We start from the raw sequence: 20,125 nt of genomic DNA, 5'->3' as shown, positions 1-20,125 counted from the left end.
AAGCTGCTGAGTGCGGCAGCTGTGAAAAAGGCAAATTCCATGCTAGGGATTATTAGGAAAAGAACTGAAAATAAAACTGCCAGTATAATAATGTCATTATACAAATCTTTGATGCATCTGCATTTGGAGCACGGTGTACATTTCTGGATACTTCACCTCAAAAAGAATACTGTAGAGCTGGAAAAGGTTCATAAAAGGCGAAACGAAACGATCAAGGGGGTGGAGCAAGTCCCCTATGAAGAAAGGTTGCACAGTGTTTGGGACAGTTTATAGAAAAGGTGAGTGAGAGGTGACATGGCAAGATTGCAAAATTATGCATGGCATGGGAAAAGTGGGGGGAAGTTTATCTTCCTCTCTCATAACTCTAGAACTCACTGACATCCAATGAAACTGAATGTGGGAATATTAAGGACACATAAAATGAAGAACTCCTCTATGCAGTAAAGAGTTAAACTGTGGAACTTGCTCCCACAGGAGGCAGTGATGGACACAAACTTGGATGCTTTTAAAAGAGGAAGAGACAAATTTACAGTGGAGAGGGCTATTGATGGCCACAAGCCAGGATGGAGTCAGAGGAAGCAATTCTTCTGAATATCAGTTGCTGGAAACCACAGAAGTGGGGAGAGTTGCTCTTGTGCTTGAGTCCTGCTTGCTGGTTTCCCACAGGCATCTGGTTGGCCGCTGTAAGAACAGGGTGCTGGACAAGATGGGCCATTGGCCTTTATCCGGCAGGCTCTTCTTCTCTCATGTTCTTAACCTCCTGATCCTGTTACCCATTCATATTCTCTCTCTGGGTTTTAATGCTTTTCATCCTCATAGCAGACATATTGAAATTAATCGTCCCAATTAGCTGAGGTTCATTAATTTCAATGGGTCTACTCTTAAACATAGCTTGTGAATAAGTAGTAATAGCAAGAAGAGGGGGAAAGAGGGGCAGGAGGTTTCAGGTAGGGGGCCCAACTTGAATAAAATATTGGGGAGGGGGGCAATAAGCCCCACCCTGCATAACTGATCACATGACATGGTGCACGCACACTGTTCAAATGGCAATGCCCATCAGCTTTGGGGGGCCCTTCAAATATTTTATGGGGTGTGTGTGTGTGAAGACCCCTCGGTCTCTAGGAGTTTGCTCCTATGGCTCCCGGAATTGACACAGCACCCCAACTGCAGAGATGTGGGCCTCTGCAGGTGCCCCTGAGCTAACCCATTGCACGAATCCAAGATTCCATGCTAACACACCCCTGACCCTCATAGCCTGCCCCAGGATAAGTGGTGTAGGTGCGTATCCTGATTCAGATTGCAGTGAGACACAATGCCCCAACACAGCAGCTGCCTGCAATGCAGAAACACATGCATTAACCAATTAATTGATTGATTGATTTGAATTTAATGTGTTTATATGCCACATTTCCCTCCAATGAGCTCATGGTGGTGTACAATGTTCTCTTCTTCCCCATTTTATCCTCACAACAACCCAGTGAAGTGGGCTATGCGCAAGGTCACCCAGTGAGCTTCATGGCTGAGTAGGGATTCAAAACCTTGTCTCCCAAGTCACAGTCCAACACTCTAACCATTGCGTCACCCTGCCTCTCCACACATGTTCAGGGGGCCTTAAACCCTGTTAATGCAGCAGCCATCATAAATTGCCTTGTGATATAGACTGTGCTCACTCTTCCTTGTGCCTTTTCTCTCCACGCCCTGATGTCTTTGTCTATTCCCTCAGGTTGCAGATGGCTTGGCTCTTTTCTCTCGCTGTGCAATATTCACAGCAGGTATTGTCCTGATTACTTACACTGCATTAGTGTGGGGTGGAGATTGCACAAGAGTTTCCTTTTCCTATTTTTATTTTTACTTCAACTGTTTTTAAAGATGGGGACAAAGTACGGAAATGGACACTCTAGGAAGCAGCCAATGAAATCCCAAGCGTGCAGCCATATGGACAAATAGCTGGGATAGCTTGGAAGAGCATATGACTCTTAAATCTCATGGCCATGGGTTCAAGCCCCATGCTGGGCAAAAGATTCCTGCTTTGCAGGGGGGTTGGACTAGATGACCCTCATGGTCCTTCCAATTCTACAGTTCTATGAACTCCATTTACCCAACCATTTTTATTCTTCCAGGGTTCCTGAACAGACACATCCATGCTGTCAGAAGATATTTAAATAACTCAAAAATTAGCTTTAGCTGTTTAAAAAGAGCTATTTAAATCCTTTTTTTATTCTCCTCTGCTTCTCACACTGTGAAAACATTATTTGGGACCTTGTTTTGTAGCCAGGGCTAGTCTCTTTAAAAAAACCAGATCTAGAAGCTTGGTGGTTGATTTCCATTTTGAATTTCTTCACTGACTCAGATCTGAGCTCCCCTCTTTGGGCATCATGAAACAGTACATACACCCTTGTTTTTCCCCAAATAGGGACAGAAAACCAACAGAACTCCTGCTTTGATTGGGTTTCACACCCTAATGCAGCTTTGTCTCCCAACTTGTCTCCCACAGCGCATAGTTAACCTACGAAACTCCCTTCCACAGGCAGCAGTGATGGCCACCAACTCAGATGGCTTTAAAAGAGGAATGGACAAATTCATGGAGGAGAAGGCTACTGAGGACTACTGGCCACAATGGCTCTGCTCTGCTACTAGGGACAGCCCATCCCATTTCACCACCTAAGGCGAAATGGGAATTCCTGCCTCCTGCTATGGCCTCCCACCCCAGTTCCACTGCCAGAATGCCCTGGCTCTCTCTGAATTTGCAGAGTGCCAGGGCATCCAGCAAAGTTCTGCTGCTTGACTTCTCCACCCAAGAGGGGAGGTATCCCAGCAGGTGGCATTGCCACTTGTCTTCCCCAACGCCAGGAAGAGGGGCAGAGTGCCAACACAGCACACAGGAAAAGCCTCTCTTGTGCTTCTGTCGTCTGAGGCAGGTGCTCTGCTTGCCTTATGGGTGGGTCGGCTCAGTCTGCCACCCCAGTTGGAGGCAGCAATGCTTCTTTATACAAGTTGCTGGAAACCTCAGGAAGGGAGAGTGCTTGGGTGCTGCTTGCAGATGTCCCACAGGCATCTGGTTGGCCAATGTAAGAACAGGATGCTGGACCAGTTGGGCCATTGGCCTCATTCAGCAGGGCTCTTATATCCTTATATTCATAGGCATGGTAATACACTCATGCCATAAGCCTCCAACATCTATCTACATGTCTTTCCTGATGACCTGGTGTGGCAAAAGGCAGGAAGCCCAAGCAGTAAATGGAGCCAGAGCCAACTACTTCCAGTTTCCCCCTCATCCTGCTCACATCTGAGGTTCTGCAAGAGCAGCACTGGGACCAAGTACGAGGGAACTGGCAGGCAGAGCCACCCATTGGCTGGACCAGTTACAAGTGAGAGAGCAGGCAGTTGGGGCCTGGCTGAAGGCAGGCTGAATCTGGCAGGGCAGTGCCACCCTGGCTCTCAGAGACTAGGCCACCAAGGAAAGGATCACCATTGAACGTTTGCCAAGGATGCAGGTGCTGCCAGACTGGACCACAGGCATGCATCCAGGACAGGAGGGAGCAGATGAGCCAGCCCAGCCCCTTGCAACTTCCTGCCTGCCTGCAATGGTGCCTTTTGCCGGGAGTTTCTTCCCACCGTGTTCTGGCAGATCCACTTTCTGCTGCAGCTTCACTTTGGAGCCTCCAATCAGAAGGCTCCCTGGTGACATCAGCCTTTTTTTAAAAAAAAAACCACACATAAGAGGGCTCCGTCTCTGAATGCAAAACGGGTTCAACAGACAATGCAGCTGCAATCCATGCTTTGCTTCAAAGGGCAGCTCCCCATTCCGCCCAATACTCCAGCAGCACCCCCAAAGAGAAGGAGCCAGGGGTGACTCGGGTCCAAAGGTGCCTTTATTCACAGTGATGGTGGGCTGCAGCTCCCTCTGGGCACCACCTTCGGTACTCAGCGATGCTTATCCTTCTTGCCTATCTCCCATCTGGCTTTGGCTGTTGTGGTCGTCTTACGAGGCTGGCCCTCATCATCTAGGCCGCCAGACGAACTGGCCCCAGACTTCCCACTGGCTTTCCCCTGGGCATAGGAGACAAACACAGATCAACAGAGTTTAGGGTGCAGCAGCAGTGGCCCTTGAAGGAGGTGGAGGTGGCAAGAACCCAACATCCATCCATAGCTCAACTTCAGGGAGCTCAAGGTGGTTTACGTGGTTCCCCCTTCCTCATTTAATCTCCACAACAACAACCCAAGGTCACCCAGTCAGCTTCATGTGGTCAAGTGGGAATTTGAACCCTGGTCTCCCAGGTCCTAATCTGACACGCTAACCACTATGCCACCACTGGCTCTCAGGTGAAAGCAGGGGTGTGCCCATAACAACACAGTGCTCCAAACAAGTATCTCTCTTTCCCCCACCATTCTCTCTGCTATTGCACATGGCTGTTGGTTGCATCCATCTACTCTCCAACAGACCTGCCCTCCTTCACTGATTTAAAAGTCAATAAGGCAATTCTTCACTCAGTTAAAGAGAAATCAGGGGGGAAAGTTTTGGGTCCAAAGTTCAAAAGTTAAGAACCAATGTGGCATAATGGTTAGAGTGTCAGGCTAAAACCTGGGAAAGGAGGGTTCAAATCCCAAAACCACGCAGCTCACTGGGGGACCTTTGGCTAGCACCCATCTCTTAGCCTAACCTGTTAACAGACCTTGCAGCTTGGGTGAACTGAGTTGAAAAAATCACAGTTTCTGGAGTACAAAGGCTTTATTCATGTTGCAACTATTTACTGGATGTGTGTAGATGAGAGAGAGAAAATAACAGACATATTGTCTCAACAAGTTGGGAGAGAACAGCAAACAAAACACAGCTCATCATTTAGGGATGGGGTTAACTTAGACAAAGCAAAGACTACACATAAGTGCTGGCCACATTGCTAAACAAACTGTGCCGTCTTGTGGTTTAAAGTAACACATCCATTAACTGCAAACGCAAGAGAAGGAAATGCATTTCTTTTCTCCAGCATGGCCTACCTCACAGGATTTTTGGGAAGATGAAATGGGGAGAATCATGTGCAACACCTTGAGCTCACTGGAGGAAAAGGTGGGATATAAATGTAACAAATAAATAAAAAATACCAGAGTGGTGTGAAGCGGTAAACTATACCTGGCACCTTAATATCTATGCACATGTGCTACTGTTAAAGACAAGATTTAGTCAACCCCACCCTGCCCAGAATTTTTTTTTATTAAAAAACAACAACCACCCCTGGGAAGAAAGGCAATTCCCTGAGGCAGGAGGAGACCAGCTCCCTCATGGCAAGATCACAAAGGCTACAAGGTGCTGGAGATGGAAAGAGATAGGATGCTAAACCAGAGGTGAGAAAACTAAGGGCAGCAGGTATCTCTGTCAAGCCCACAGAATTTTCCCCCAGCACTGCACCTCTGCCCAGCCACACCCTCTTTCTCCCCAGGCCACGCCTCTCACCAGCCCTGCTTCACACCCTCCCTGGGTGTTTTTACCTGGCTCAAACAAGCCCTTTTGCTTGCCTAGATGGAGTCTAGACAAGAGAGGGGTATGTGCATGGCAAGTCCTGGAGTCAGACAAGCTATACAGGGCCAAAGTGAGCTGGATCTGCCCCCCCCCCCCAAAGTAAAAATGAGTGCCTCACCACCGTCTGATTTGCTAATGCCATGCACGACAGGAGTGATTCCATGGTTGGGGGCTTCTTGCCATCTGTGCTCTTGAGAATCTTGAGGCGGCTTTTCTCAAGGATGTCACACTGGTTACGCAAGGAGTCTGAAGGGCAAGCAGAGATGCTCAGTGGGAAGAGGACCTTCTGCTGCGGCCTTGAAAAGCCAAGCTGGCTGCACCATCGACCCAAACACAGCTTTATGGCCTGTCACAGTGCATGCAGCAATTACAATTTCCAAAACATTTTTTTAAAAAAATCAGACTTGTTCTCTGCTTCACAACCACCCTGATGAGGCTGGGCCACATCCACTCCATACATTTTTAGCAGTGCCCACCAAATAATCCTGGGAACTGTAGTTCACCACTCAGAACTATAATTCCCAGCACCCTTAACAAACTAGAGTTCCCAGGTTTCTTTGGGGGGAAGTTGTGTGCTTTCAAGGTACGATGTGGATGTGACCATCCTGATTGGTGCCATTTTACAGAAGTGGGAAGAAAAAGAAGAAGAGTTTGGACTTGATATCCTCCTTTATCACTCCCCTTAAGGAGTCTCAAAGTGGCTAACATTCTCCTTTCCCTTCCTCCCCCACAACAAACACTCTGTGAGGTGAGTGGGGCTGAGAGACTTCAAAGAAGTGTGACTGGCCCAAGGTCACCCAGCAGCTGCATGTGGAGGAGCGGAGACGCGAACCCGGTTCCCCAGATTACGAGACTACCGCTCTTAACCACTACACCACACTGGCTCTCAAGTGGGGGCTGAGGCTGTGGGAGAGACAGTGACTGGCTGAGCTTAAAAGGCAACCCCTGCTCTGAGTGAGCAACTGGAGAGGCAGAACAGTGTGGAAAAGTAGTTCAGGGTCAGCTTAAGGCTGACCTGGTGTTCACTGGAAAATCATAGCATTCTTCTCAGTTGGGAGGGACCCTGGAGGACATCAAGTCCAACCCCTACCCCAGCTCAGTGTTGGAAGATTACAACTACAGTATCCCTGACAGATGCTCAGAAGCCTCCAGAGAAGGAGAACAGCCACCTTCCAAGGCATGCTGTCCTGTTGTTGAACAGCTCTGATCGTTCTGAAGTTTCTCTTGCTGCCCAGCCTTGTTGGGTGCAAAGCAATGATGCTTGCAATACGTTAGAGAGGTGGGATAGAGGCTCGGACCCTCACTGATTCCTTCTGCTGAACGTTCTCTCTCTCTCAGCTTAACTTCCTTTCTGCTGGAGGTTCAGTTACTGTTAGTGTTGGACCTTCCTTTTAGTTGACCTCATGGTTCCATGGCAGCCACGTGGGAGCTTGTACTCAGAATGGCTTTGTTTACTAGGAGTAATAAACCCTATGTTTCATTATTATTTCAACCAGCGCTCTTACCCATCAAATTATTTCTGCACCCCACAGAGATAGATGATAGACAGACAGACAGATAGATGATATAGATATAGATATCTCCAGACCATTCCGAGCAACAGAGAACAAGCCTACTCCATGACTGGATCAGGCCAATGGCCCATCTAGTCCAGCATCCTATTCTCACAGTGGCCAACCAGATACTTGTGGGAAACCATGGAGCAGGATTAACTCTCCCCTCCTGTGGTTTTCAGCAACTGCTGTTCAGAAGCATTGCTGCCTCCAGCTGTGGAGGCAGAGCACAGCCATTAAGGAGAGTAGCCTTTCAAAGCCCTTTCCACCATTAATTTGTCTTTGTCTAATCCTCTTTGAAAACCCTCTAAATTGCTGGCCATCTCTACCTCCTGGGGAAGTGAGTTCCACTATGTGCTGAGTGAATAAGTACATACTTTATGTTATACTGTATCAGGGAAGGTCCTAGAACAGATAATTCAACAGTCAGTCTGTGAGCACTTACAAAAGAATGCTGTGATTACTAACTTCTCAAAAGCAAGTTAAGCCAGACAAATTTCATTTCTTTCTTTCTTTTTGATGCAGTTACAAACTTTGTGGATCAGGGGAATGCTGAAGATGTAGTGTATATTGATTTCAGGAAGGCTTTTGACAAACTCCCCCATGATATTTTTGCAGAGAAGCTGATAAAATGTGGGCTAGATGAGGTAGATTTGTAGCTGTTAGGTGGTTCTGTAACTGGTTGACTGACTGAACCTAAAGAGTGCTCAGTAATGGTTCCTTGTCATCCTGGAAAAAAGTGACAATTGGGGTGCCACATGGTACTGTCCTGAGCCTGTTGTTGCTCAACATCTTTATAAATGACTTGGACAAAGGAATTGAGGGGATGCTCAACAAATTTGCAGATGACACCAAACTGGGAGGGGTAACTAATGCTGCAGAAAAAAAGGATTCAATGTGACCTTAACAGATTGGAGAACTGGGTCCAAATTAAAAAAAAGAATTTCAATAGAAACAAATCTAAGGTTCTGCACTTGGGCAGGAATAGGCAGCTGCACAAAGATAAGATGGGGGAACCTGACTTATCAGTAGAACGTGTGAAAAGGATCTAGGGGACTTAGTGGACCACAAGCTTAACATGAGTAAAAAAAGAGCTGATGGTATTCTAGTCTGCCTATATTCAACAGAAGTACAGTGTTCCGATCAAGGGAAGTAATAGTCTTGGTCTATTCTGCCATGGTCAGACCACACCTGCAGTCCTGTGTCCAGTTTTGTGCACCACAATTTAAGAAGGACATTGAGAAGCTGGAACATGTGCAGAGGAGGATGACTAAGATTATCAAGGGTCTGGAAACCAATCCTTATGCAGGATGGTTGTGGGAGCTGGGTATTGGCCTGGAAAAGAGGAAACTGAGAGGAGATATGATAGCTATCCTCAAATATCTCAAGGGCTATTTCCTGGAAGATGGAACAAGGTTGTTTTCTTCTGCTTTGGAGGGCAGGCGTCAAACTATGATAAAGGAGATTCTGACTAAACATTAGGAAGAACTTTCTGACAGTAAGAGCCGTTCAGCAGTGGGATGGTCTCCCTTGGGAGGTGGTGGACTCTCCTTCCTTGGAAGAATTTAGCAGAGATTGGAGGGTCATCTGTCATGGATGCTTGAGCAGAGATTCCTGCATTGCAGGGGGTTGGACTAGATGGTGCTTGGAGTCCCTTGCAATTCTATGATTCTATCATCTGCCCTAAATCTCCCAGCAATCAGCTTCACTTTGTGTCCATGAGCTCTAGTGTTTTGAGAGAGGGAGGAAAAAACTTCCCCCTATCTTCTCTCTCCATGCCTTGCATAGATTTATAAACTTCCATCCTTTCAAATACATGATGGCAGCTATCATGTCTCCCTTTAGCCTAACATGCCCACACCCTCAAAGGACTCTGGGATGTGAGGGCGATCTGGCTGCGACATCTGTCACCCCATTGATCACCAGGGTTGATTCGGCTGATCTGGCTGGCTAGGCGGGTGTCCCCTTCCTCCCTCACTGCTCCATGTGTGTCCCTCCCGAAGCTGCGCGCTCGGTGGAAGAGGACGACCATCCCAGATAGAAGGAGTGTACCGTTCTTCGGTCAAGGGTATACGATAGCTGCGCTTCCCTGCTAGAACCTCCAAACAAGCACACCCTCAAAGGACTCTGATTCCAGAGCCCTCACAGATTCCAGATCCCTCTTGGTCTCCCTTCTCTGAATGCACACTGACAACATCCTCCTTATCTCCCTGATGCAGCCCACAGCTACCATGCATTTCTTCTGCCTATTTCCCTCTCTTTACAGAGCTGGGTAGCTCCAAATCTGCCCTAAACTCCAGCGCATGCCACATCTGGCCACAGTGTGCTGGGGATCTTTGACCCAGAGTCTTTCTTCATTTGCTGCCCCTCTGGTAGCTCGTGAAGAACCCTGCTAGATCTTTCTCGGTGTTAGGAGTAGCAACTCTCCAGAGTCAGAATCTGGGATTCTGTGCTGGGACTGGTAACGGCCGGCCTGGCTCTGAACGGAAAGCGAGTATGGGAAAGTAGAAATGATGAGTAGCCTTAGGATGCTTGCTTATCTCTTGGTCTAGCCTGTCCAAGGCAAACATGAGAGTCCGCTAATTCTCTTAACACCGTCCAGCTGCGGAGGCTCCCCACCCCCACCCCCTTTTTGGAGTTCGTTATAAAATAAGAGATACCTCTAAAGAGCCTTGGATCGGCCGGATTGAAGATAAAAGTTGGCCTGACCTGCTAGAGATATAAAACCACCAGTCAAAAAAGGAACAAGCCCTCTGCCTATTTCCTGACTGAATGTTGCTTTATTGTCTAATCTAGGAGTCTTGGATCTCTGTTGTGGATTGAAGGAAGGCTAGAGTAAAGCAGAGTGTTGTGAGTTTGCAGGGAGGGTGGGGGAGGGGCAGTTAGGCTGTATGCCCAAGTCAGTTCTATTCTTGGAACCAGCAAGGACTCGATTATTGAAATAGCCAGGCTGCTTCTTGGTAATGGCCTAAGTATAGGTCTTTCAGGTAACAAAGGAAGTGGCTCTGTGCCAGAGGGCAAATGGGTGGGGGGCCCTCCCTCAACTAGGTGTTAAGTTAGAAAGACAAAAGCCAGAGTGGAGAGTTGTGTGTGAGAGAGAGCTGGAAGTTAGAAGCAGGTGCAAGCCAGAGAGGGAGAGCCATGCTTGATTTCTCCTGGAATCCAAGGCTGTGATTGGGACAACAAAGACTTTCTTGGTTGTTAATGCTGTGAGCCCCTCCAGCGTAGGCTCAGGTTGTGTATATGTGTGAATAAGCCATATGTCATAAAGACACCACAGTCTCCGCTGAACCTCATTCCTAGGAAACTGAACCCTGGGTATATGCCTGGAACCCATGCTTTATAGAGTTTCCTAAAAACAAGGATAGCAATAGGCTCTGTTTCAGTTGTTGACTTTAAAAATTGGGGAGGTGGTGGGAGGAGATTTTGAAGAAAGTCTGTGACTGGGAGAAGCAAGACCTTATTGGGGTGTTAATGCTGTGAGCCCCTCCAGGTTGCATAGATGTGTGAATAAGTCATATGCCATAAAGACACCACAGTCTCTGCTGTCCCTTACTGCCAGCAAACCGAACCCTGGGTAATCGCCTGGAACCTCCGGAGTCTCTCACCACTCAGAGATTGGTGCTCAACAAGAGGGAAAGATCAGAGACAGGTAATTTAGGTTTGTTTTATTTTATTTTTTTCTGCCTGCACTCTCCTGGTGAAGCATTCCTCAAACAGAACTACCCTTTTCATATGCAACTTGCTTGTATTATTGAATAAAAAGGTCTGTTGTGCCCATATATTGAAATCCTTTCTAAGGCTGGTATGGTTGGTGGGGGACCTGCTTTGTTCTTAATCCAGTGGTTGACAATTCTGCCTCTCAGGTTTCTGAGGGTATTGGGGCAATTGTTGGCTGGCTCACCCAGAAATTACTAGTACAGATAACAGTCTTCTGCTCAGACCTAAAGTAAGCGGGTAGGATTGGCCTCTGTCCTGACACCCAGTGCCTCAGTTCTATTAATATATATATATATATGCTAGGTGTCGAAGTCTGTCTAGAATATACCACCACTTGGAGATCTAAAAGCTCTGCCTTCTACCCGGGTCTGTGATTTGCAGGGACAAAAGAACAGCTACACATTGGAATAACCTGCCTATAGTGATACCTCGGTTTAAGAACAGCTCTGCTTACGAATGATTTGCTTCACAAACTCCACAAAACTGGAAGTAGTGTCCCGGGTTGCGAACTTTACCTTGGTCTAAGAATGGGATCTGAACGGTGGAAGGGCACCAGCGGCGGGAGGCCTCATTAGGGAAAGCATGCCTCGGTTTAAGAACGGTTTTAGTTTAAGAACGGACTTCCGGAACAGATTAAGTTCGTAAACTGAGGTACCACTATATTGACATCAGGCAGCTGCCCTCACTGTATCCTTTTCAGCACCTGCTGAAAAAGAAATTATTTCAGCAAGGCTAACCAGACATGTACAACGTTGACATGTTTTTTAACCTGGTTTTTTAGCTTACTAAATATTTAAATACTTCTTGTTTTTGACTTTTTCTTTTCCAGATAATTTCACTGTTTTACTTTCCTTTCTTGCAAACTTCTTTGAGGCTTCCTTTGTTTTTGGGTTTGGCAGTCAAGGAGCGCTTTATATAAATTTCATGAAACAAAACAAATAAACGTTAGAGGAGCCCGGTTGCTGGGTCAGACCAAAGGCCTATCCAGTCCAACATTTTGTTATCACAGCGGCCAGAGGCCTTGACGGGGAAGCCTGAAAGCAGGAGGCAAGTTCAACAGCAAGTTCCTCCTATTTGTCAGGTGCGCTGACTCAGGAAAGCGCTGGGTGAGCTGATGTTACGCGACACCACAACGTCCTGCATGACACCCGGATGTCAGACGCGATGCCCAGAGGTGATGCCACCCGGGCATCACTCAGCTTCCATGGCTGACATTTCCTGTACCTCCTGCCACCACCATGGCCAGGGGCTGCTTCCCCTCCACAGCAGCAGCAGGAGGAGGAGCTGCAGTGTTGCTGACTTGCATGACAGCATCACCTCTGGGTGTCATGTACGGCATTGTAATATCATGCACGATGTTTGAACAAATATTGAGGGGGCTCAGCCCCCTGCTAACAAATGTGGGGGGTCAAAGGGGTTCAGCCCTTAGGAGTCAGCGCCCCTGCTACTTGTGATCCTTGGCAACTGGAATCCAGTGGAACACGGCCTCCAGCACTGTAGAAAATGCATGGCTGGAAGCCGCTGATAGCTTTAACCTCCACAGACTTGTTTGAAACCCTTTAAAAGTCATCCATGTTTGCAGCCAGCAGTATATCTTACAGTACAGAGTCCCATAGTTCAGTTCTGCTCTGTTTCCTTTTGTATGTCCTGAATCTCCCACCATTTGGCTTCATTGCATAACCCTGCTGAGTTTTAATATGAGAGAGCAAGGCTTCCCCCCATCTGATGTGGGTTCCAGCACATCCCAGGTGGGCGCCATTGCCATTCTAAGAGAACAAGGAAGGAGGCATTCATGGTGATTTCCAGGACCTCTCTTTTCACTGAGAGAGAGGGTGAGAAAAACTTCTTTCTAGCCCCTTTCTCCTATATGGTGTTGCTCACAGGGGAAGGAAATTTGAAAGGGGCTACTTTTACTTGCCCTGACTTCGTAGGTTTCAGAGAATAGAAGTTTTAAGTCCTGCAAGTTCCTACCCAATAATTCTACTGGAGGGTGCTTGTACATAGGGTGAAAGGCCCGGTAGCTGCTTTCTTGTTTCGACCCTGCAAAGAGAGAACCCTGTGTTACTCACTTTGACGCTTTGCAATGCATTTACAACATGGAACTTGGGCTGAGTGCTCTGCATTCCTAGATACAAGTCTGGAGAATGCTCACGGCTGATTTCTACCAGCCTGCAGCTAATTGCCATTTGCCTTTTATTTATTTTATATTTATTTATTGCATTTATTCCTGCCTTCTTCTCCCAGGAGCTCAAGGGGGAATACAAAGAATCATAGAACTGTAAAGTTGGAAGGGACCCCCAAGGGCCATCTAGACCAACACCTTTCAATGCAGGAATCACAACTAAAGTTCCCGGAAACAACTTCCCCAGGCAGGTGCCATGAAGGTTCTGTCCCTAAGGGAGAACTGCCTGAACACACAAGGAAGGAGTTCAAAGGAGGACGGTAAAGGGACGGTATCCGCAATATACAAAATACTACTCCAAAATCCCGCAAATCCCCTAGATGCAATCAAAAAACAATGGGAGAATGACATAGGCTATGAGATTAACCCCACTCAATGGACCAGAATGTGGTCTAAACCCCACTTTAAATCCATATCAACGAAAAGAAAAGAACTCACACTGAAACTCACCTACAGGTGGTACCAAGGAAACTAGCGCTAATACACCAAGGAAACTAGCGCTAATACACCCAGGAACCTCACCAAAATGCTGGAGAGGGTGCACCTCCACAGGCACATACCTCCACATGTGCCGGGAGTGTCCCAAAATCCAACTATTCTGGACAACAGCCATACAAGAAATATGTAAAATAACTAAGCAAGTAATAGACATCATCCCAGAATTGGCCCTACTAAACATTTTCCAAGACAACAATGCCCATTTACACCACAAAGAACTCATAACCCACCTACTCTCAGCAGCCAGAAGCATCATAGCCAGACACTGGAGAGACCTGTCAGGAGTAAGTATGGACCAATGGTACCAAATAGTATGGGAAACAGCCATACTAGAAAAATTAACTAATAAACTGAAACTGACACGGGGACAAACAGAAGAAGACGCCTTCACCCCGGTATGGCTCCCCTTTATCACATACACAGCCCAACAAGACAATGACAAGAATCCACCAACAGCATACAAATCAATATGGCTAACCTGATCCAAAACACCCACCCACCCCACTCACACACGAAAACAAAGACCACCACAGCCAATCACAAGCAAACAATCACACCCTAGGCCAACCCCAACCTGTCTCACCACCAAAGGAACACAAGTGAACAACACAAACAACGCTGATACCAAACTCTACATACATTAAACATAATAGAAACACCGCCACCCGACCCCACCCCCTTCCATTTTCCCCCTCTCCACCCCCCCTTTTCTTTTTTCTTTTCTTCTCCCCCTAATGCCTCAACAAATGAAATGGATTTGTAAAAATGTTACATGGAAAAACAACGAGGCATTACACTTACTTCTGTAAAACAAGAAAATCCTTAATAAAATATCAAGATAAAAAAAAGGGGGGGAAGGAGGATGGTCAAAATCAGCTCTTGAGTCAGCACTGCACCCTTCTGCAGGGCAATAAGAAGGAAAGAGCCATAGACCCTTTATGCCAGAGGGACGCAGGAATCCATAGCCACAAAGACCCGAGAGGGGAGATCATGTGTTCTTTGAAGAGGACTGTACCTGCAGGCCAGGGGAACAGACACAGCTGGCATTATTAAGGAAGGGCTACATGGTTAGAGCCGCAGCTGTTTACTGCAAAAGCTCTCGGCTGTACAAACGCCCTGACCTCCTCCACACAATGGACCAACTAGCCTTGAGTGGGTGGGAGGCAGGCAGGCACAGTCCTGCTTCCCTCTTATGAGCATTCTTTAATGTTTTCAATTAGATTAGGAGAAGACGATAAACAGGAGGAGCAGGTGCGCAATGAAAGAAAAGAGAGGGAGATTCCACCCCAACCCAAGCCATATTTTGGTGCCAAGAGCAGCTGCATTCCCTAACCTGCCCCCTGGACAACCTGCAGATTGTGCCAATTAAACACACACATTTCTTTTGCACCATGACTTCTCAGTTGGCTCACCCTCAAAACTAGCATGATAATGAAGAATAAAAGTCTACCTACTAGCATCCAGAACTCTGTTTCAGCCACCCCTCTAGCTTCTGAGATTTCGTCACCATCCAAATATTTCTGAGTGTATCTTTTGCTTTTACAGGGGCTAGGAATTTGTTCCTTAATGGAAGCCAAGATTCGCAGAAAGCCAAATCCTGCACTCAGGACCCTGTCCCGTGCTCTTTTTTTTGCTCTGCACATCCAGAATTGTGGCAGATGCAGCCCTGGCTCCAGCTGGAGGGAGATTTCTCTGTGGTCTCCGAAAGATTAGAAAAGCCAGTCCCACAAAGCGTTGCCATGAAGCATCCGCAGTTATAAAGAAAGGGGAAGCCACTGCCTTACATTCCTTGATAATCCCATTCCAGGTGCAGCCCAGGTTGATGCAGATGGCTTGGAGGCTCTCCATCTTCCATCAGGCTGCATTAATTGGGAAAGTTCTCCCCCTTCTCATTTAATTCTCACAATAACCCTGTTAGGCAGGTGAGGTTGAGAGGCAGAGACTGTGGCCAAGTGGGAGTTTGAACTTCCAGCCCCTACTGGCTCTCTTTCCCAAGAGGTAAGCTCACAGAAACCTGGGTACAAGCCAGCCTTCCCCAATCTAGATGCTTTGGACTGCCTTTTCCCTTAAGAATTGTAGTCCACAAGTTTCTGGAAGGCACCAGGTACAACAGGTATGGAGTACCCGGCAAGAGTCCATGGGGTGGGGGTGGGGAGATCCCCTAGTTCTGTATAAGAGCACCTGCCAAGCATGCAGGACAAAGGAAGCTGCATCATACCAGATTGGTCCATCTAGCTCAGGATTGTCTACTCTGACTGGCAGCAGCTCTCCAGGGTTTCGGACAGGTAGTCTCTCTCAGCCCTGAAGTTGCTATTGGGGTTTAAACCTGGGACCTTTTGCATGCAAAGAATGACAGAGTCCCCTGGGGTCCCGAGTTCAGTTCCTGGTATTGCTAGTTAAATGGCAGGCAAAGGGTCATGGGGAAAGCTTTGCTGTTGACCTCGGAATGCCACTGCTGGTCAGAGCAGATAATACTAACAGTATAGCTCAATATAATATATTGCATAAGTCAAGAAGCAGCTTTCTGATCAGAGGTGGGTAAGTGGCACCTTGAACGAAACGCAAGAAATGGCAATTGCTCTTTTGCATATGCCAGCTAAGGCACTCACACACATACCTTAAAATTCTCCATTGTGTGCTACACAAAACAACCCATAAAATCAAAAATATACTGTGGCAAATGACCCAATTAATAATAAATAATAATAATAATAATAATAATAATAATAAACACAGCCAGTGAGAAAATGAAGCTGAATTGTCAGCAGATCAGCAGGCACAGTTAAGGTGCTAATAAAACCTCCCTAACCTGGGGTCCTCCGAGATGTTGGGGATTACAGCCCATGCTGACTGAGACTGATGGGATTTGCAGTCTGAAATATCTGAAGATATCTGAAGAAACTGCCTTTATACTCAGATCCATTGGTCCATAAAGTCTAAATTGACTGGCAGAGGTCCTCCAGGGTTTGGGGCTGCCTATATTCCCTACCTAGAGATGAACCTGGGACCTTCTGCATGTGCAGGAGATGCACTGCCACTGAGTCACAGCTCCTCCTCAGAAGTTTGGTGGGTTTCAGGCTGGGGGTGGGGGCGTTTCCAGTCCTGCCTGTAGATGCTGGGGATTGAACCTGGGACCTTCTGCATGCTGAGCAGATGCCTTGCCACTTCCTTATGCTGGAGAAGGATGAGTTAGCACAACACAAGAAAACATAGCAAAATCCAAAGAGGAAATGTCAGGTTTCATTTTTAAGTTTCTAGACCTTATGACTGCATGGGTCAAGAAAAAGCAACAGCAATTTAAGAGGCAGCTCCCTGGGCTTGCTTTGAAACAGCTCTGCCAGCTGTGCTACCAGTGGGAAGCCTGTGTATGTCTGACCCCACGCCTTTGAGAAAGGGAATATTTGGAGCCAAGGAAGCAATGACTTTCAGGAAGCTGTGGCCACCACCTAGCTGTGCAGGTGGGGGAAGGGGGGCTTCTTAGTCCTTCGACGTACCTGGGGCGCCCCGCTCCACCTTACATATGTAGTAGGTCACACGGGGAGTGAGGAACTTGCTGGCATTGTCTTCTGGAAACTTGACTAGGAATAGCAGCTTCAGGGTCCCATTCTCTTCACACAAGTCAATGGGATCTGAAAAGGGAACAGAGAGATATGGGGGGCAGTGGAGTGGGTGGGTTCACCTCCTTTCCTCTGTGTAAGCAGGGACTTTGCCTCTTTGTCAAGGAGCATTCACAGCATTCAAAGTTGGTCTTAACTCTTTATTAGCAAAAACACGACCATCACAGACTTGGCTGTCAGGCTTAAGGAGCACAGCAGCTCATCCCTGGTAGGTCTTACCCCATAAAAATCAGTTGCTGAGACTGAAAGTCCCTACCTCCCCACAGCCATCTAAGTCCCTTCCTCACCAGGGTTTTCCCCAAACAATTAGCGACTACACCTGTGTGGAGCCTGTTGCTGTTCCGCCCATTTCAGCCCTCTTCTGGGGCTAGGAGACAGGAGGAGATGGGGGCTTGTTGCAGCAGGTAGGGGGACATCTGTGACTCTTCAAAAGCCTGATTTATCTCTGCCTCATGGCCTCTCTCCTCTTCAGCCTCTGCTTCTGATCTTCTCAGAAGCAGACTCTCCCTGCTCACTAAACCCTCTTTCCTCTTCAGCTTCTGACAATTCCTCTTCCCAGTCTCGCCCCTCTTTCTTCTCCCTGTGACTACTCATTGTCATCCCACCACCACTCCCCAGGCTCTGAGCCCTGTTCCCTTGGGGGGTCCCCAACTGGTTCCTCCCACCATTCTTCTGTCTCCAACAAGTCCACGACACTCTCCTCCTTTGGCCAATGGTTGTGGGTCAGCCCCCACAGAACACAACTACGCAAGGAGTTGCCTGTTCTCAGTCTTGCATTTTACGCTCTTGAAAAAAGTAATTGTGGTTATTTAATTGCCAGCTTTCCCCTAGGGCCTGATCTACAAACATTTAAAGACAATAACAATGAAAGCAGCATACTTCAAATAGTCAAATTTATTCAGAATGTGGCTCAATGCAAAACAGAGTATAAGTCTTTACTGGAAATGCAGAAGTGTGCCCAAGTCCTGAAAGGACTGGTAGGGCTCAAAAGCACAGAAAACAGTAATGGCTTCCCCGACCTAAAGGATCCTGGGAACTGCAGTTCGTTAAGGGTTCTGAGAGTTGTTAGGAAGTCTCTATTTCCCTCACAGAACTACAGTTCCCACATAATTTAACAATCAATATGTTTGATACAGAAAGACTATTGCTGATATTTTTATTATTATTATTATTATTATTATTATTATTAATTATAGAAGCCCTTTTGGACTTTTTGTGTACAAAGGAAAATGAATAAATCTATCTGGGTCAGAAGATTCAGAAAATATTGCCTTTTATCAGTTTGGTGCCATTCTAGAATGAATATTTTGAGTAATTTCTTGCTGACAGCAAATTTTTATTTTTATTTTATTATTTTCTTTTCTATTATTCTATTTGGGTTTCTTTTTGGTATTTCCCTTCTTTGTTTCTCTATTTTTGTTTTTATTTAGATTAGTTTCTTTTATCTTATTGTATTATGAAAAATATGTAATATAATCTTCTTCTTCTTCTTCTTCTTCTTCTTCTTCTTCTTCTTCTTCTTCTTCTTCTTCTTTTAAAAAAGACCTTAACAATCTTTATTCCCAGAGAACTCTTGAGAATTACAGCCCTGTGGGGGTATTAGGGGTCTCCTAACACCCTGAACAAACTACAGTTCCCAGAATTCTTTAAGGGGGGAGCCCTAGGCACTAAACATATGGTAGGGTTGCATTTTTTAGATTGACTTGCCTAAGATCCAGGACAAAGCACTGCCTTTCGGAAATTTCACCCACATGTCTTCCTCTCCAAAAAAATAATCATGGGAACTGCATTTTATTAAGGGTTCTGGGAATTATAGCTCTGTGAGGGGATAAACTAAGGTTCCCAGGATTCTTTGGGGGAAGCCATGCAGTTTAAAAGCATGGTAGGTACACAGACTATGACTAAGGAGGAGAGAGCTGGCAGGCAGACATCTGGACCCCTTGTAAGTAAGAAGATGGTAGGTGGGGCCCTAGTGGACCAGCCTCCACACGCTGACATCAAAAGACATTCAACTCAGCACCATGCAAGCCTCCCTGGATAAAATACGTCAGAGATGGGGAGCCATCCCCTCAAAGGCCCTGCATTCAAAAATGGTGTCCAGTTTTATCCAAAAATAGATGAAAACCTGCTTGAACTCAGGAACCATCATGCAAAATTTAGTTATGATGTCTTAAAAGGCATCCAGTTGCGTAGCGAACAAACAACCTTCCAAAATATATAGTGGATTTCATATCTAAAAACAATTAAAACAATTTATATATCCAAAATAATCCCAGGTGCAATGCAGATGAAAAATAGGATTAAAAAATCTCCACTTGTTGAAACAGGAAAGAGGAGCCACAGGAGCTGAAGAGAAAATGGGACTTCCAAAGTACATTTATTAAGGATGGGTTAAGGACCTTCACGGGTGGCCAGTTTTTAGTCCTTAGTCAACAGAGCCCAAGGGTCTTCCTTTGAGTTTGTACTTCTGGTACATAGAAGTCACAAGCAGTGTGGACACAGGATATTTTCCACCTGGAGATAAGATGGCATGTCATTCCCCCTCCCCAACCTGGCACTACCTGTTGCAGGATCCGTGGCACAGTCAACCAAAGGGAAGCAGTCTTTGTTGCCTCCTGACCATCAACTGGGCAGGGTTTGCCGTCCACTTTCTTTGTGCTTTGGGAACTCATCTCACCTGTCCTGTGCAGTCCCACCTTGTCGCGCAGGTAATGCATTAGGAGTAAGACTGAGCAGTTAATGTTCGCCAGGAGTTGTCGTTGGTCTGCAAGAAGAGGAGCCAAGGATGGTTTCTACGGGCAGCAGCTGAGCCCACGCACCACAACAGGCAGGGGTATATATATATAGCAAGAGCCTGGGAGTGGGGTGTGGACTGAGTTCCCTTACCTTTTAAAAATTATATATATATATTTTTTCTGGCAGAGAGGGCTGGAACAGACATACACCCAATGCCTGAGCCAAAAATCAACCTATATCTCTAATCAATAAAGTTGTGGCCGTTTCTAATCCAGATCATTGTCTGCCTGGGCGGAGGCACTGT

At 46.6% G+C, this 20,125-nt stretch overlaps 1 protein-coding gene and 1 long non-coding RNA gene across 3 annotated transcripts in view; one reads left to right on the top strand and one right to left on the bottom strand.

Moving 5' to 3' along the window:
- Positions 1-3,854: 3,854 nt before the first annotated feature.
- Positions 3,855-20,125, bottom strand: part of LOC310669193 (uncharacterized protein CXorf65 homolog) — a 16,664-nt gene continuing 393 nt past the window's right edge. Inside the window, exons 2-6 of one of the 2 annotated variants that reach the window (XM_083422777.1) lie at positions 19,763-19,849; positions 16,963-17,097; positions 12,760-12,828; positions 5,634-5,761; positions 3,855-4,050 (exon numbers count right to left, since the gene is read on the bottom strand). In XM_083422777.1, the coding sequence (XP_083278903.1) occupies positions 3,925-4,050; positions 5,634-5,761; positions 12,760-12,828; positions 16,963-17,097; positions 19,763-19,849 (545 nt within the window). In that variant the 3' untranslated portion in view covers positions 3,855-3,924. The remainder of the gene's footprint in view (positions 4,051-5,633; positions 5,762-12,759; positions 12,829-16,962; positions 17,098-19,762; positions 19,850-20,125) is intronic. The other variant, XM_083422778.1, reaches the window with a different exon arrangement.
- The window catches only part of LOC310669194, a 19,437-nt gene continuing 9,111 nt past the window's right edge, over positions 9,800-20,125 (top strand). Inside the window, exon 1 of the long non-coding RNA XR_014507071.1 lies at positions 9,800-10,720. This is a non-coding gene — a long non-coding RNA (uncharacterized lncRNA). The remainder of the gene's footprint in view (positions 10,721-20,125) is intronic.

Source organism: Podarcis tiliguerta (genome assembly GCF_965153285.1).
Source record: "Podarcis tiliguerta genome assembly, chromosome: Z".
Lineage (NCBI taxonomy): Eukaryota > Metazoa > Chordata > Lepidosauria > Squamata > Lacertidae > Podarcis > Podarcis tiliguerta.
Note: the sequence above shows the minus strand (reverse complement) of the source record. Positions and strands in the feature narration are given on the sequence as shown.